Source organism: Bradysia coprophila, assembly GCF_014529535.1.
Source record: "Bradysia coprophila strain Holo2 chromosome IV unlocalized genomic scaffold, BU_Bcop_v1 contig_84, whole genome shotgun sequence".
Lineage (NCBI taxonomy): Eukaryota > Metazoa > Arthropoda > Insecta > Diptera > Sciaridae > Bradysia > Bradysia coprophila.
Window position 1 is genome coordinate 1,419,882 of NW_023503376.1, and position 18,463 is coordinate 1,438,344.

Sequence of the window (18,463 nt, forward strand, 5' to 3'; positions counted from 1 at the left end):
AATATAATTTTTGCGTAACGAAGCTGAAAGCGTCAACTCTAGCGATATCATTCATTTTAGAAATTGTACTTCAAAGACTGCGTCACACTTTTCTCGAAGAGATTTTTGTTGGTAATAATCGATTCAGAAAGTTAAGTACATTAATTTCCTTCGAACAACCCTAGCAGTCTGTGTTCAGCAAGCACGAGCCAAACTCGGCTGCCATGTCTGGGATTTACATGATAACGTTGGAAAAGCGTATTTATTTTTTTAAGTTAATATAATTATACGAAATTATATTTTCATAGGAAAAACATTTTCCATGCATTGTGTAGAATGCGCATTTCATGAAAATATCACTGCGTCAGCTTTCATAAATTATTATTAAGAAAATCCTTTTATGTAAGCCAGTGTACAAGGAAAAACCTTGGAAGAAATGTTATTATACATTTTTTTTGTTGCTTCATACATTTAATGAGGCTTTGACAACAAACATAGCGCATGTTGCACGTATATATCTTTTTAGCGCACAGCACAGAGAGAAAAAAAAACCTAACTAAGCCATAAAGCGAACAAAAGTTATTAAATAAATTAGTTAAATGAAACGAGCAATGTGATGTAATAATATAGAGAGAAAAACAGAAAATAAGAAAAAACGAAATGAAACGAGTGAGCGACCTATCTTGTTACTGCTTTTGAATGAAATCACTTGTAGTTACTTGCATATAATGCAAAAACCAATCAAATATATTAAATTATTATAAAATACTCGCGAACCAGATTCACATAACACATTTGTATCCACCTAGATTTGCCGTATAATTTATGCCAAGACGAGCGATTGAATATGATTTTCTGCGAGATCGTTGTGTATACACATATCAAAGAAAGTGGTTTTTTTTTGTACATAGAAATTTATATTTCCGATGTCGTTTAAATAATAGCGGTGACTGTGTAGACTTGTGGAACGTATTATGAAATTAAAAGTGAATGAAAAAAAAAATAGAAAAAAAAAGTTTCGTTAATTTCAAGGTAAAACGTGTTTTTTCGGCTGAGACCTGAATTTAGCTACTTTGAATGAGGTCGAATCGATACGTATACCGAAAAAAAATAAAAAAAATTATTATTTATGTCCAAAAACACATATGTGTTGCAGTAATTATACCGACCACATCTAGACGGAAAGACATTAATTAAATTAGGCTAATTTGGATGGATTCCCTCTGTGCCTCGAATATCTATAAAAAATTATATTTTCGGTCTGGTAACTAACTAACTTCAGTCCAACACAAAAGTAATGTCCGAAACCGACAAAATTGATGGAAATCGGCTAAATTGTTGACCGGTCCCATCAACCGTTAAACATTATTTTTCTTTCGCATTGAAGTGTATTGTAAACGACAAGTTATTGGGAAGCGCTTTGAATGAAATTCTGTCATTCAGGAAACACACATCAAGAAATATAATAATAAAATGTGTGCGGTCCCATACACATACGAACCAGTTCACGGTCGTTTATTGATAATCCTCCATTATAGAATCATATCGTTTGATCTTGAAGCGGGGCCCCGGTCGTCCTTCGGATCACACAAAATATGTTTTCTATTCAAGTCAGCCATCAATTTGGCGTATGTGAGTTTCCTCGATTTTTGCGAAACGTAATTTTTCCATATTATTTTTGCGGTCACTGATCAACATGTATGCATTACTTCATCGTCCACATATTTCTAATAAATAAACAACAACAACAAATTCTAATTAAATTTTCTATGTACAACGTTGAGTGTGTACACACAAATACATCATTATCACTCTCGTTCGGTTCAAGTCTCATTAAATCTATGCCCCGTATAAATAGTTACTATTAACAGAAAATTCACTTTTGCTTTTATTTTTTTCTCTCTCTTTCCATGAAGCGAAAACAGTCACCATAATAATCACACAATATATGACCAGGCAGGCATAATAATTTCATCGTTTTTTTTTTCTCTCTCCATATACTAGCATTGTGTATATGGGATGGAAGTTTTTAACATTTTTCTTCTTCTTCTTCTACTATTCGTTATACACTTTGAAGAGATATTATACCATGGCCGAAGAGAGACATACATGATGTTTTATTGGTGTTACAGATAAATATACGGCATGATTTTTAATACATAGTTTTCTTTATGTGATGTGTTGCTATTTGGCTTTGAAAGAGAAAAGTTAAACTGAACGGATTGAACGAAGTGTGGCACATACAACATAAAAAGAAATGTTGAAGAAGAAGAAGAAAACCAACCGACCAAACGTCAAAGTAATTTCTGTTTGACTTGTTATGAGATAGAGATATATTTTATGTAATATTTTGGATAAATAAATTAAAAAAATTAAAAAAAAAAATCTGTGGCAAGCGTGTCTAAATCTTTTAATCTTTTTATAAGTTTTACGTTCGAAAATATTAGTTTATTTAATGGATTTATTGAGTTAATGATATACTATTAAGTGTAAAATAATATTTATACCATAATTCGGAACACGTTTGATTTGGTGATCCTGGGTTGGTTGGTTGGTTGGTTTTTTTTTCGGGCGATTTTCTATTTTTAAAGTTAATCCATTGATTATAAAAATGCGCTATTGAACACTTCATAAATATAACATTTTATATAATTTATCCACCGTACATATCTCTACATGCTATTATACTCGGTATGTATAACCTCAACTCAATGAATTTTTAAATTTAGAATCAAAGGAAAAATTAATTAACATTTGGCTTTATGCATTTCGTATATATGGATTTATAAAACGGTTCTACTGTCATGTTATTTCACAATATAATAATAAATTAGCATCTCTGGTTGCTGGAAGTGTATTTACACAAAAGGAAGGTATTAGTCGACTGGCAGGCTTGAGAGAAGAGAAAGCTTTTTGCGTATATTGTATCTCTTCTGACGGAACAATTTTCCTTTGATAATAATCCTTTTTGCAAAAGATTTGCTGCATTCGTTGCACAAAAGAATTTTTCGCATAGATGGATGTGAGAATGTGGGGATTCCTTTTTAATTATGTCTGATTTTCCATTAATAGGAGCGAAACCGAATTTGATTTTAACTTCATTAGCTGCAGTTACGTCCGCTTTTTTTGGTGGAATTAATTTGAATTGATTTGTGCAACTGTGTCAGAGCGTGGGAAAAGAATTAAATTTTTCCATGAATAATGACGTAAAACTATTAGGTTTTTTTTTGTTCAAATCGAAACTATTTTCAGATTTTTCTGTTATTTATTCAATAAAAATCACTTTCATCTTTCATAATGTCAATTAGAGTCTTTAAAAATTGGTCTTTGCAATCGAAATTAATCTAATTTTACGATCTAGTCTTGCAGTATAGCGAACTCCGAAAAATTCGGAAAAAATTCCGAAAAAATTCTAAGAAGAAGAAGAAAAAATTCTAATTTTTTCGGGATTTTTCGGATTTTTTCGGGATTTTTCGGATTTTTTCCGAATTTTTCGGAGATTTTCGGAATTTTTCAGAACTAAATTTCTCAAAACTAAGCCCTGACTAGAAGTGAAGTTAGTGCAGTGTTCATAGTTTTCATTTTTAAATTCGAAGCATATTCCTCTGAGCTTCCTATCAGCGGTAATTTAACGAAAATTTGGACGTTTTGTAAATTACAAAGCAAACCACTTATCTTAAATTATGATTTATTTGATGAAGGAAACCGAAACAAAAAAAATCAAATTTATTCAACACACTCTCATGCAATTAACGAGAAATTCAAAAAAAAATAAAAAAATTAACAAACCAACTAGCAATTTTGCAAACAACACACTCGATAGGCAAAAATCGGAAAAAAGTTTTTTTTTTCTTTTATCAAACAGAAAAAAAAAGTTTGGTTCACACACTCACTACAATATTCCAAAATACGTTAGCAAATTACGGAAAAATGTTTTCGGGAGGCAAACAACTGATTAAGTTACAAATATAAAATAAAAGAAAAATCGGAAATGAAAACGGAAAAAAAGGAGAATTGAAAATTGTAATGAGATTGTGGTTGGTTAATGTTTCATAAACATATTTTCGATCTCAAACGATGTGTGTTTAAACTAACAAAAATTTCGCTAAAATTTAGTCTCATTCTCGAGAGATTTAGTTTTTTTTTTAATTAATTTGTAAATTTGTGCTATATCCCTCAACGCTGTCGGGTTAAAAAATAATTTTGAAAAAGTTTCATCATTGTTTTATCAAATTGTCTCTTCCTAATCAATTTATCTACTTAATAGCCAATCCAATTTATTTTCTAATTCAATTTTAAAAATTTAATTTAGTCTTAATTCTTTGCCAATTTTCATTTTTTTTTCCTCTTTTAAAAATAATTAATTATTCATTTTATACACACACTGCGTCCCGTCACCAGCAAAGATTCATTATAATGAAGAACCGAATCCTGCACCATCAACGTTTTTATCTATACAAAATTTTCGAATCCAATTTTATACATAAAACATCAACGGATACTTTATTAATTCGCATCAAAATCAAGCGGTTCGGTGGCGCTTCGTTTAATATTACCCACAATATATCACATCATAAATTTTGATTAAAATGACAAACCAATTTTGTAGCTCATGACAAGAAAAGAATGAAATTCATGACCCATAGCTTTTTCTTCCATCCCCGGACAAAATAACAAAATAAAATAAAAAATTTGTTACATAAAATAAGAACTTCCTAACGAATATCCCCATTCATTACTCGTTCATTTAGATCAGCCCCCCGTATCCACATCAAAAAAAAAAAAATGTCGGTTTTCTTCTCGCTAAATCGAAAATTTATACCTAACGCCAAAGCAATCAAAGTCAAATTAATTTTACTTTTGTCCGAAATTTTCTTTTTTTATTCGACACTCTCCTCTCTCATTTATTTTACATTTTGCTGGCTCTTCATTCCCTGATTATTTTTACTGTTTTCTGGAGAATAAGCTTGACGTGGAAAAATACAAACATGAAAATACAGAAATTCTTTTCAAACGAGAATATTACAGTCAGAGGCAGTAAAATTTCAGCATGAATTCGGTTCAGCTGTTTGTCATCTGATCCACACATACAATCAAAACTTTTTATACGATTGAAACTGCTACACGCATGACGTTATAGTGGTAAAACCGTATACAGACGTATGAACAGTTTTGATTGATTGTGTAGATCAGCTGAAAATTATCTGAAGCAAATTCGTGCTGAAAATTCACTGCCTCCGACTGTAACCGAAACGTTACAAAAAAAAACGAGAGAATATGATTTCTCATTTGAAGTGAAACGTTTGGAAACGGCTAAAATGCAAATGATTTCCCTTTTTTCCTGCCATTGTATTTCATCAACTCATATAAGTGAACAAGTACAATTAAGCGAATGTGCCTTGAAGAAATCGTTTAATTATGCACTGTTTATACAAAACATTGCGAAAACTTTTATTTTTTTATTTTTGTATTCTTTCTGCATTATATTCTGTTTAATGTGGGGTTTCAATTCGCATAAAAAGAAATGGATTTTCATGATACACACCATACGATGTGTTCACTTTTTTTTTGTGTTCTCTCCACTCATTTCCATATTCTTTTGTATTTATTCGCATTTATTATGTATATTCTACATCCCTGTACTCGGCGAGGCAACGCGCATTATACGAAACACCCTCAAATTAATAATAATTTGATCAGTTAATTAGAATTGCTGTTCGGTTTAAAATCTGAAAGATTTTCCTTTTTTTCCCATTTTATATTCCACAATAAACGTACCCCTTGGGTAAGACTTTTTTGAATAAAATGGACGAGCGCGCGTTTTTTTTTCTTCCTTCTTTTGTTTTTGCAGTGGTGAATTTATGCAAAAAGCGGGAGGTATAAAGACCGAATAACATTGAATTAATTCGGTATCTGTGAATATCTAAATCTGCTTTGTTCACGCTATCAGCGAAATAATGTGCCGATTATTCAAAACATTTTTTTTTTAAATTCAAAGTTAAAATTATTTGTCGCAGACACATCAAAATATTTATTAAAAAAAAAAAAATCAAAAGATTTGTGGTTCAACCAAAACAGAAAATAAAGACAACATCGCAAACACCACATGGAAAACTGACATGCTAATTCATTAGCTTCAATATTCCTCTCAAAAATCAATTATACAGAGAATTTTCTTAGTCAAATAACAAAGTTTCCGTGTGGAAAAGTTGAAATTCATTTTTGCTTTAGAATTAAATTTTCCCCGAATGGCAACTATTTAAAACTTCAACTTTCCAACATCCTGTTTAATCACCGTTTTCCACAAATTGAGTGTATGTTATATGGTGTTTGTGCTCCCATAAAATATTCAAAATTGAATTTTGCTATTAAAATAAAACGTAAAATGTCAGTGGTCGTATTTTCAAATGTATGGAACGGGGAAGTGTACACGGGCTTCGTCTAATTCACTTTATTAACTGGCAAAATTCTCTCAACGATACGCTTTTACAAAATGAAAGAAACGAATGGAACGTCTATTTTACATTGACTTACTGGAATGGAAGTTCGGGAAAGAAAAGTTATTAAATATTTGTTTTAAAACAAATGTTGTATGGATACGTACCAGGTTGATTGAGTGCAGGATGCTATCATACGTTTAAAAACTTTATTTACATCGTTTAGGGAACTTGTAGCAACAAATTTCAACCGAATTTCTATCAATGTCAAGAAGTTATTTTCAACTAGACCACTCTTTCTACATGTGTCATGCCGTGTGTCACAGGTCACAACGTATGAACTTATAAAGTACACCAATGACATATCAAGGTACTTTGAAGGTGTGTGTATACAGCATGTGATAAAAGCGAAATTACATTATCATCATCATCATCATCATCATCATCATCACCACCACCAGCAACACGGGACACGGCAGCGTTACACAATAGTTAGTGTGGAATGTTGTCAACTAGATTTATCACGTCATCCATTTTATTAAGATTATATTTGTCGGATGAATTACAGGGCATCATGCGAACCATATTTTGTTAGAATTTCATTTCGGGAAGCGGAATTTAGTTCAAGAGTACAGCTCACAAAGCCGATACTAATTGCTTTGTTAAATTAGGGATATATTGAAGTGGTTTGTTCGTCCGTTGTGAGTTCAGGGACGCTTGCAGCTCGGCAAGATTTCGAGAAAAAATTTGAAATTTAATGTTGAGTTTTTGTATTGATTTTATTCATACACTCGTTTGCATAATTGATGCTGCACACCGAACACAAATTCTATGCTGAGCTCTCAATCTAAAGATTTTTCAACTAATATGGAGTTTCTACGGAGGTGAAAATATGGATGGGTAAAAGTCTGTTCCCAGCAAAGAGCTAAGAACTTTTAATTAAAAGAGATTGACTCTAAATTACATAGATGTTGTTGTAGACTTTATAACCATGAAATAAATGTTTCATTTCTCATTTTGATGTTGTTTTATGAAGTGAAAACTTTTGTCAGGTATAAATAATAATTCATAGCCGATGTGTTGCAGCAAAACATCCCGAAACGAAAATGTGTGTACGGTAAGAACAGAAATATATCAGTCGGAACGTAATATTTATACACACAAATATTGCCGAACCCAACATCTGTGTATGATTTGTCTGTGTGAACAGTGAACCTTTTGATCAACCCTTTTAAAATTCGAAAACCAGTTTTTGTTTCGTTTATTTTCCCTTTTCTCTTCATTATTTTGTTCATTCCCGTTTTTTTTTTAAATTCTGTTTTGTTTGCTGTGTAAGATTTCCAATGAATTCCATGCTTCATATTTGATGTACATGTGTGTTAGTTTCATCGTCGTTTTTTTTTCTGTTTCTTTCGTTTTCGCTTTTGAGAAATGTAAATGATTTCATACAGAGTTAAGAATCGTGTTTTATGCCTTGAGTTGTTATATCTTTAAATGATGATCATTTTCCTAGGAAGTTGTTGTTTAAAAAAAGAGGATTTAAATAGCGCTCGAAACGTGAATAGATATTACAAGTCGTGTACCACAAACATGTTTAAAGGACTCATGCCTGGATGGGAATAAACCGTTCAGATTTTGACCTTTAGCAAATTTAATTTTCGTTTGGAATTGATGGAAATTGAGGCATATTTCATCGAGTCAGTGAATTCTTGTTTTTAAATTTAGAAAAAAAAAATTAAATGATGATGGATGTACATGCTTCCTTTAAAGGAACGACCGTCAAACACATATCAGAAGTCTAGAAAATATAAATGCAATTTTTAGTAAATTATTTATAGGCCGCGTACGAACTTGCGTATCAGTCATGAAGCAACAATTTGAAACCTATGTCATTCTCGTTGAACATCCGGAAAATTTTTTTTTTTTGCTGTTTTGAGAGCCCTATAACTAAAGAGATTAGTCCTACGCAGGGCACAGTATTCGAAATTTGAATTATAAAATTCTGATAAACTCTCAAAAAATCCTAAAAAGATCTAGGTATGTACGAATAGTCCGTTGCTAAAGCCGCAACGTTAAAAAGATCGTTATGTCAATTGAGTGTGATGGTCCGTGCGTGTTCTGGTGGGGTGAGTGAGTTTCAGTTTGTTTTTTTTCCCATAAGGTTTTGTTCCGTCTTTGTTTTTTGATTGAAATGAATTTTCTCTTTGTTGTGCTACGTTTTGTGGGTAATATTATCATAGAAGCTTCTCACCAAATTTCGAAATTTCCATCGAAAGTTGGCAGAACTTTTATTGTAAATTTTCGGAATTACTAGTTCAATCAGAAAATTTACGGCTGTCTCGTGTAACGGACCAGTGGAAGCGACTGAAGATGGTTAGACCACGCTAACCTCTGACCGCCACTGGATCCGGAGGTCGAAACGGCAATGTGTCTCCACATTCGCTTTACGCCTACTATGGGAAAGGGAAGAGTGATTCTGCTCTGTTTGTTTAGCTGTGTTCGATTGAAATTTACTTGTTCTGAGCTCAGGCTCCTTTTTTGAGTAAAAATTTATGTTTGTTGGATGTTAGATAACGCAAAAAGAAATTTTCGAAGGCTTTCAAGAATTTTTAAGCATTTTGGGAATTAATTTTGAAGAATTTCCAAGAATCTGAAAAAATTTCAATAATTTGAAGCAGGGCCTATTTTTGGAAATTTATTTGGAAAATTTTACCAAAATTTCCAAAAATTTCTAAAAAAATTTCCAAAAATTGCGAAAGTTCAAAAGTCGAATATTTTCATAATTTTGAACGGTTTTGGTATTTTCTGAGCTCAACCTTACGTTTTAGCCGGTTTTCAATGTTTTTGTTTGGTTCTTGACACACTCTTCGAAATATAATGACATCGAGCATGATTAATTTGAGCAAGAATCAAATAAACTTTGAGAACCCCGGCTAAAATGCAAGACTAAACTCAGCAAATGCCAAAACCGTTCAAAATTATAAAAATATTCGACTTTTGAACTTTCGGAATTTTTGGAAATTTTTTAGAAATTTTTTGGAAATTTTGGTAAAAATTTCCAAATAAATTTCCAAAAATAGGCCCTGATTTGACGTATTTCGAAAATATGCCCTGCTTAGATATGCGACTACGCATTTTGGCTCTTAAAAAGCAAGAATGCCAGTACAAACAATCGGCTGTGTAATAATTTGATATAGGTTTCGAACTGTTCCTCAGAGGACCTGATATGCACACTTTCTATTCTATTCTGTTGTAAGTCGAAACTGGGAATGACTTAATTCGTCTTCTATGTTTTATGAATCGATAGATCAATTTGGGTGATTCATTAAAAAAAAAAATGTTTTGTTTTGTCATTATCGGTTCTTGTTTTTTTCTTTTCGTTTTTTTTTGTGTGTGTCTCATTTTTGGTGACGAAGAAAGTATAATAGGAAATACGAAAATATTTAAATATTTAATCATTTCGCTTTTAAGTTGTCATAAAATTGTCCAACGTTTTTATATTTAATTATTTATTTATTTTAATTTAAATTTAAAGAAAAAAATGCATTACAAAGTAACTAATAAAGAAAAAAACATTAAATTAATATTATTGCTCTTTTCAGAATAAAATTATCAACAAAGCAACTAATATAAAAAAAAAACAAGGAAAAAAAAACAAAAAGTTTAAACAAAAGTGTTTCAAAAAATCGTTTTGGAATTAAAAACTAATCAACAATTTACCTCCCCAACAAAAATCCATTACTTGCAACTAGTCTACTTAATTATCGGCATAAGAGAACAACAACAATAGTCTACGTAACATTAACTACTATAAAAATATTTTTTTTTTGTTTATTTTTATGATGTTAATAATTTATGCATAAGAATATTTTTCAATTTTTTTTTTTAAATTTAATTCGGCGACTCAAATTATTTTTATTTTTTAACTTTTTGTCGTTTAATTTTTTAATTTGATATTTTTTTTCAATAATTGAGGAGGCGCGTAAATCAGTCCAAGAAGGTGATTTTCTTTTATTAAATTTTCATTTTTCTTTTCTTTTTAAATCCTTAAGAAGCCATATGTTTGTCACGAAGTAAAAAATATTTACAAAAGTTTTTTTAAAATCTCAGTTTTTTGTGTGTGTGTAGGCTACAAGATATTTTTTTTTTTGTTAAATGCTGAGAAACTGGCTACTCATTTCTGTTTTTCATCATCTCAAAATTTTTCATCTTTTTTAATTAATATTTTCCCTTACAACTAGACCTTTTTTTTTAAATTTTAATTTCACATTATAAAAAATAGGATGACAAATGATTATTCGATCGAAAAAAGATATTTTTTGTTTGTTTCTTCATGTTTTCATCAGTTGCATGAATGTAAAAAACTTTCCTTAATTACTAATTTAATAATCATAATAATCATTAAAAAAACATTCAATATTTAAAGCAATGGTACTTGCACATATCTGTATATGTAGAGTCGATAATCCTTGCTGGCCAGAACAACGCTGCCATCATCCATCAGTGCCACATCGAAGCATTGGGCATGTTTCACCTTACTCTCCAGCGCCGAAACCAATTGACCATCTTGCGTGAAAATCGTTAAATTAAAGTTGTTATGATTGTCGGCAATTAAAATTTCGCCAGCTGCATTGATTCCGACACCGATCGGATAGTTGGTGATACCTTCGCCGCCGATTTGACGCAAATAAACGCCCTCGTAGCTGAACACTTTGACGCAATGGGCCCGATTGTCACTGATGAAAATCTCTTGCTTATCATTCACCACCACACCGTTCGGGAATTCCAGATGCTTGCTGCAGCCGAACTTTTGCAGCACATTGCCGGTCTGATCGAAGATAATGACACGCATCACTTTGCATTCGACCACGATGATGTGACCTTTATTGTCGACGGTGACACCGCGCGGATGTTGCAAGATATTGGCACCAAATTTACGCACGAATTGCCCGTACTGATTGTAGATCTGAATTTGATGAGTCGGAGAGCGTTCGGTCACAATGATATCGCCGGATGTTCGGACAACGGCCACACGATTCGGATACAAGAGTTGACTGTCGCGTTTGCCACATTCGCCGAATTGGAATTTGAAGCGTCCTTCCTTGTCGAATATCTGAATTCGATGATTGTTCGTATCGGCTACAATTATGTCGTTTTGTGCATTGACAGCCACGCCACTCGGTTCAGTGAATTGGCCTTCCATAACACCGAATTCGCCGAATTTGCAGTGATAGATCATTTTCTGTCGTTTGATTTGTGACTTTGGTGGAAAGATTGACGTTTGCATTAACTTCGATGTGTAATCGATCATACTGTCGGTTTGGCCATTGGTTGACGGAATAGTGTATTGATCGGAGATATTGTTAAAAATATTGTCTGAGCCGCCGTTACTCCACTTTTCATAGGGATTGACCTGGAGATTGACTTCAGCCACAAATGGACCGAGACTGTTGGCACCGTTGAATCTTTTCGATATTATGTTCGAGTCAAATGTTGAGAGTGATGGCTGGGACGATTGAGTGCAAATCGATGATGATCCATTGGAGTAGGGACGTTCAATTAAACTGGTTGCAATCGTTGTGACATTGTTCGACGATTGGGAATTTTGCGATTGATGGCAGCCATTAATTAATTGACTTTGTTGTGCATTCAGACTACCTGTACTGCTGGACGGGCTACTGCCATTTGTCAAAAGATTGTTGATCGTTGGTCGAGCGATTGGTGGTTGTTTGGTAGGAATTTCCGGGCTCGATCGAATGTATCCGAATGTGTTGCGCACACCCACTTGAATGGCTTGATAGTTGGAGACAAAGTCTAATTCGTACGACGATTGAAGCTCTTGAATGAATGGAATGAACGATTGATTTTTGTTTTCCATCAGTTTACGCAGCATCATTGCCTCGGCAAGCCCGGCATGTTTAGTGATGCGTTCGACAAATTCACATGCTTGGACGACTTTATCAACATGATCTTGAGATTTGTTTACCAGCAACGATTGTGACAAATTTTTAGCGTTGTACGAATTTTCCAGTTCCTTTAGCAGTTCTTGTTTGCGCTCCTCCAACATGGAGATGTAGAACTGGTAGGTTTCGTTAATTTCGTTTTGTGCTTTATTAAACTGAATCTGTATGCGTTGAGCGTTGTTCTCACAATTCTTTATGACGGATCGTAAATCGTTGGCTTTGCCTCGAACTTCGGACACAATTTGAAGCAAATTTTCGATCATTTTCGGTGTGGCATCGTTTACGTGTTCGCATTCGTGTAGCACAGCTGGATGGTCGGCAGCGATGCAGTCTTTGCAGACCGTGATGCTACAGGTGCGACAAAAAAATTTCAGCAATTCACTTTTGTGGCGAGTGCACCAGTAGTTGCTGCTCGACTTCAACGATGACCCATTCGTTTCAATTGAATTTCCAATGATGTTGTTGGTCAGACCACCAATTGTCGGCGGCGATATGAGGCTACACATATTCAATTTGGCAGCAACCGATGTGGCCGTTGATAGCTCGTCCTTTAAGTTCAGACGGCTCGATTCAAACCCATTCATAATTTTACTTTGTCCACTACTACCGTTCTCGTTAATTCGCAACACACTATGTCCTTCAAAGCAATGCATAAATTGATGAGCCGTTACACAATTTGAACACAAATAATTTGCACATTCGATGCACTTGGCCACAGCATCAGATTGTTTACTTTTGCAGCCAGTACAACGTGGACCGCCCGTTCCGGAGCCTTGCGATGTCTGCGAGTCTAGGCTACTGACTATACCACTGCTGAAATCGTCACAAATAGCCGAATCACTCACTGGCGGTGATGAACCACTTAATGTTAGGGGTGAATCGGACAGATAATCGTTCGGTTCGCCGAATGAACCAATTGAATTAGCACCACGTAGTGACTCTAGAGATGGTGTTGGAGATGCGGCCATGTTTTATTTAATTCAATCGAACTCAACATTTGAACACTTTTTCGAAAATATTTTTAATTTTAATCGGAGATTTAATCACATAAATAGCTTCTGTTCTTGTATTACACTTCTTCGCACTTAAATTGTTCGTTTAACTGTTATTCGTTTACTCAAATTTTTTTTTTTTCGTCTCGTCACTCTCTGTAGACCTGTTTTAAAACCATAGTTCAATTAGTTCAAGAAATAAGATTTATCAATCGAAAGGAAACCACAATCAATTCATGTTCAAGTACTTGTCGTTGTAACAATTGGCAACAAAAACAATTGCGAAATTTCCGCAACAAATTAAATGCAATATTCCAACTACCTTGGCAAGTGCCACACAGTCAATTTGCTATACCACCGCACACCGATTTCATCCGGACTGTCTACAATTTTCCACTACAGGAACCAATCATTGAATGGGATTTTAATAAATTTCAACAAACAACAACAACAAAATAAACTCTTCCAATTTTCTTTCTCTAAAGTTTTGCAAAGAACAACACAGTCGGTAGGCTATATAGTAACTAGTTGAGTGACACAAACCAGTAAATGTATCACAAGGGGATGATTTTGGAGAGTTCAGGGACAATATGAGCGCATGATCGAGGCGCACACGTACAGCAATCATATAAGCATATATATATACTCTCAACGAGACGCGACGACAATGGATATAAAAGCTACAAGTTAAATTTATGCACATCTCGCAGGGGTGGTTTGTTTGGTATCAAATTGTGTGTATATAGACGTTTCAAATCTGTGTGTACGTATACATATACCATGGCTATGGATAGCTGCTACCTATCTGCATATGTATATTTGATGCCGAAAGATTGCCACCAGAGTTTTTACCGAAAATGTAAAATCTCTAAATAGGGTTAGAGATACAAACATGCCAAATACTAACACAGCCATAATAATCATATAATGGGGTATGGGTATACTTCGTTAGCAAAGAACCCATCCATACCTCTCACCCTCGCATAAAATTTCCGTTATACACAAACTACAACTGGCGAGATGATGAAAATATTTTTTTTATTTTTTATTTTTGAAATCTAACCGAAATGGTAAGTGATTGTTTGAAATATTGGCATGGGTTTCGGCTATATATTAATATTGTTGTCGAATTTCTCGTGTGTGCATTGGAACACGTTCTCGGTGCTCCGTTTTCGTTAACGAACCAGCCTCGCAATGATGACCGTCGGAAACCAATATTGCGTCATTTCACTTTGCCTGTCAGGGGGTTTTTTTTTCTGTGGGGGGTGTTTGGGCGCAACTTAAATTTTGTGTGTTTGTTAGTGGTGTATTTCAGGTTGAATCTATTTTTTGTGTGTGCACAAATAACGTTATTATGGATTGGGATTTAGTCACCAATTCGTTCGTTCGGTTCTTTTTTTTTTGAATTCCAAACATAAGGTGGAATGATAATCCCTGGGGATTTTAGGATCGTTGAAAGTTTGAGCAACGAAAATTATGATTTTGTATTACACAAAGATTATCATTAATTTTCGTCTATACCTCTAACACACACAACCGGTTTTGGAAGTTTCGTTCAACAAAATTTATTTGATGAAAACTAATCTACAAACAGACAGGTAAAATAATGTTGCTAATCGGTTGGGAGTATTCAAATTGTTCGCAACTAACTGATAAATCCCCTCTCTACATATCTAAAACCATAAAGATAAAGAAAACATCAAAGTAAACACTCGTATAGCCATACCCCCGCGCAAAACACAATATGCTTACCGATGCCAGATTAAATGGTATACGAGATATTACACAGGAAGGAGCAACAAATTAATCAATGCTTTTGATTCGATATGAATTATAGATATGACGAGATTAGAATTGAAATGAGAGTTGGTTTTTTTTTCACGAGCAAATAAAGGGTAATCAATATAGTATACAACACACAGGGTGCTACAGGTCGTTCATCTCGAATTACATGTAATTCGCCAGAAGAAAACGAAAAGTAATTCCGCTTCCTCTACCGTCGTCGGAGCTTAAATAAATGTTTTCTTTTAGGTAACAATGTAATGTGAGCTTCATCGACGGTACTCGGTATAAGTGTATATTTGAGTTATAGGCAGGCTTTGTTCTGAATGAATTGTGCTCGTACTTATAATGAAGTTTACTGGAATAAACCCCGCCGTCGATCTTTTTATGGAAAATGTTTCTTATTTTTTTTGGGGGGGTAATGGAAATTCTCAGAAACATTGGGCTATAATGAACATCATAATATATTGTTGCTGTTAGCCCATCGTTGCCGATAAATTTTACAAGTTTTTATCACATTGCACGAAGGATCTCTGAAAGAATTTCGTTTCATTTCTCAGTAAAATAAAAATTGATTTAATGGCCGAGTTAGTGTATATAATAACAAACTTCTGAGTAAGGAAATGAAATTTCATTTTTAATCGTATTCTATTACACCCAGACGGTAATGGTTAGGCCGACAATAGGGAAGGTCAGATTGGCTGAACAGAAAAACCAGACGAAAGCTCAAATGGAGACGCAAACGGAGGTGGCAAGTTTGGCAGATTCACTGAAAAATAATTAAATTCTGACGGCAAGGATTTTAATCAGGCCGAAATTTTCCGAGCGATAAGACTTTGATAAATCAGGCGGAGCTTTATGCGGCACTCATGGGAGCACATGAAACTCTGCGTATAGGGACGCAAGGCGCAGAGGTCGTTACATGTCACATGAATAAGTTGAGACTTTCGGACACTCCGAGATGTTCCTGCGATCCAGAAGGAGAAACGGGTGCACACTTTATATGTGATTGCCCCAAATTTCTTCAACTAAGACGCAGGATGCTCGGAGACTACGAGGTGGTTCCTTCGGAAATTGCTGCAATAGGACCTGACATCTTAGACAGGTTCCTATCGGCAACAGGAAGGCTGCCATGATTTACATGATGACCGGGAATGGAAACGAAGGATCAACAGATCTGTGTTTCGAGATCTTAAATGATCGTCCCAAACTGATAAATCTTTGATAAATCAATACAGACAACACATTTTCAAATGCTTATCGCTCGACATGTATTGGTCCGATTGAAAAAACAATTAGTTGATCGGACTATTGAGATGATGTGCTCCACCACGGCATTTTGTTTAATTAAAATCCTTGCAGCCAAAATTTAATTGTTTTTCAGTGAATCTGTCAAACTTGCCCTATTTCCGTTTGCGTTTGTGTTTTCGTTTGGATTTTCTGTTCAGAAAATCTGACGTTCCCTAATGTTTGATATTTTTGTGTACTAATTACTAATTACGCGCAGTTAATTCATTGGAAATTGGTTTACGCGAAGCATACACGTAACAAAAAGATAAAAATCATTTGGGTAGTCAACAACGATATGTTAGTCGATGTTACGTGCAAACATGGAATAAAAATTCGATTTATGTTTAGGGTCACAAACAATCTACGTCCCACTCACAATTCATAAATATATTGCGTTTTCAGATAATACAACAATATCACCGCCGTCTCACTTCACTTTAACTTGTATCAATAAACAAACAATGATTGAGATGTTAAGCTGAAGGAAACCATTTGAATCGAACGCACCAACGAAACGATTTTATTTGGAAAATATTATTCCGATGCGACCCACTTCTAACCTTTATTTTAAGAATTTCAACCATTGAAATTGTTCGAAATTAAATATTCAATAAATTCATATATAACACCCAAAACTGACCTATACAATTTCGTATAAACAAAATCGGATCTCGTTTTTAAACCATGGCGTTTCTATTCCGACACAACTTGAAATCGAAAATAAAAATACCAAAAACAAAATTCGATCTTAATATTTATAGGTTCGACATGGACGCATGTACCGATGTATCTATATATAAAATCTATACAACGACGGCGACGATGACCTTTCTAAAATTATGATGAATAAAAAAAAAAGTTTAGACAATTTTTGTTTTGATGTGATGTAATAACGAAAAATGTAGGTATTGAACATGCCAAATACAATTTTTTTGTTGTGTTGCTTTCTTGATTAGAAGTTGGTCAAAAGGAAATCGATATAATGTAGACACAAGAAAATTAGATGTTTACTAGACTGTGAATGTTTAAGAAAGAAAAAAGATTGTACTTGAAGTCAAGTCAAGAGTGTATCGAGTGAATTGAGTAAGATTTTAGTGTTCCATTTTTTTTTAATTATTTCTTCGATGTAATAAAATAACGTCATAACAGTATTAAGACGATTTTCCGGGGACGAAAATTCAAACAAAATTCGAACAAAAAGTCTCCCGGTGAAGATGGTGTTCCAGTGGAAGCCATTAAACTAGGTGGCGACTCATTATTGGGTGCAATAACGACTTTGTTTAATCAATGTCTTCAATGGGAAGAAGTACCAGAAGCATGGGAAAATGCAGTGATAACATTGCTGCATAAAAAAGGGGACATAACAAAGTTGGAAAACTATCGACCCATAAGTCTCTTATCAACACTCTACAAGTTGTTCATGAAAATAGTTACGAAGAGGAACACCAAGAAGCTCGACTTCTACCAACCTGTTGAACAAGCTGCATTTAGATCAGGATTCAGCACAAACGACCACTTACATGTGATGAGAACGCTAATTGAGAAATGCAATGAATACAAGATTGCTGTGATCTTGATATTCATAGACTTTGAAAAAGCTTTTGATTCAGAGGAAACATGGTCGATATTGGACTCATTAGACGAGTGCAGAGTAGACTCAAGATACTCCAACACAATTCGATACGTCTATAAAAACGCTACGTCGTGTATAAAACTTCATAAGAGCACGGAGAAATTCAGAATTGGCCGAGGTGTACGACAGGGTGACACCATATCACCTAAGTTATTCACATCGATTCTGGAGAGTGTTTTTAAGAAATTAGACTGGAGTGAAATGGGTATCAACATAAATGGAGAGTACCTGAGTAATCTCCGTTTCGCAGATGACATCTCCCTGATGGCAGCTGATGTAGATCAGGCGCAAATTATGTTGCAACAGCTGAATGAGGAGTCAAACAAAGTCGGCCTCAAGATGAATTTGTCGAAAACGAAAATCATGACAAACATTGACGACGACAGA

At 34.1% G+C, this 18,463-nt stretch overlaps 2 protein-coding genes across 2 annotated transcripts in view; both read right to left on the minus strand.

Annotated features, from left to right (window-relative positions):
* The window catches only part of LOC119072741 (protein disks lost), a 118,843-nt gene that overhangs the window by 65,450 nt on the left and 34,930 nt on the right, over window positions 1-18,463 (minus strand). The gene's annotated exons all lie outside the window — the stretch shown is intronic.
* The window catches only part of LOC119072745 (brain tumor protein), a 40,214-nt gene continuing 32,318 nt past the window's right edge, over window positions 10,568-18,463 (minus strand). The window contains exon 3 of the mRNA XM_037178030.1: window positions 10,568-13,535. Coding sequence (XP_037033925.1) covers window positions 10,837-13,347 — 2,511 coding nt within the window. The 5' untranslated portion in view covers window positions 13,348-13,535 and the 3' untranslated portion in view covers window positions 10,568-10,836. The remainder of the gene's footprint in view (window positions 13,536-18,463) is intronic.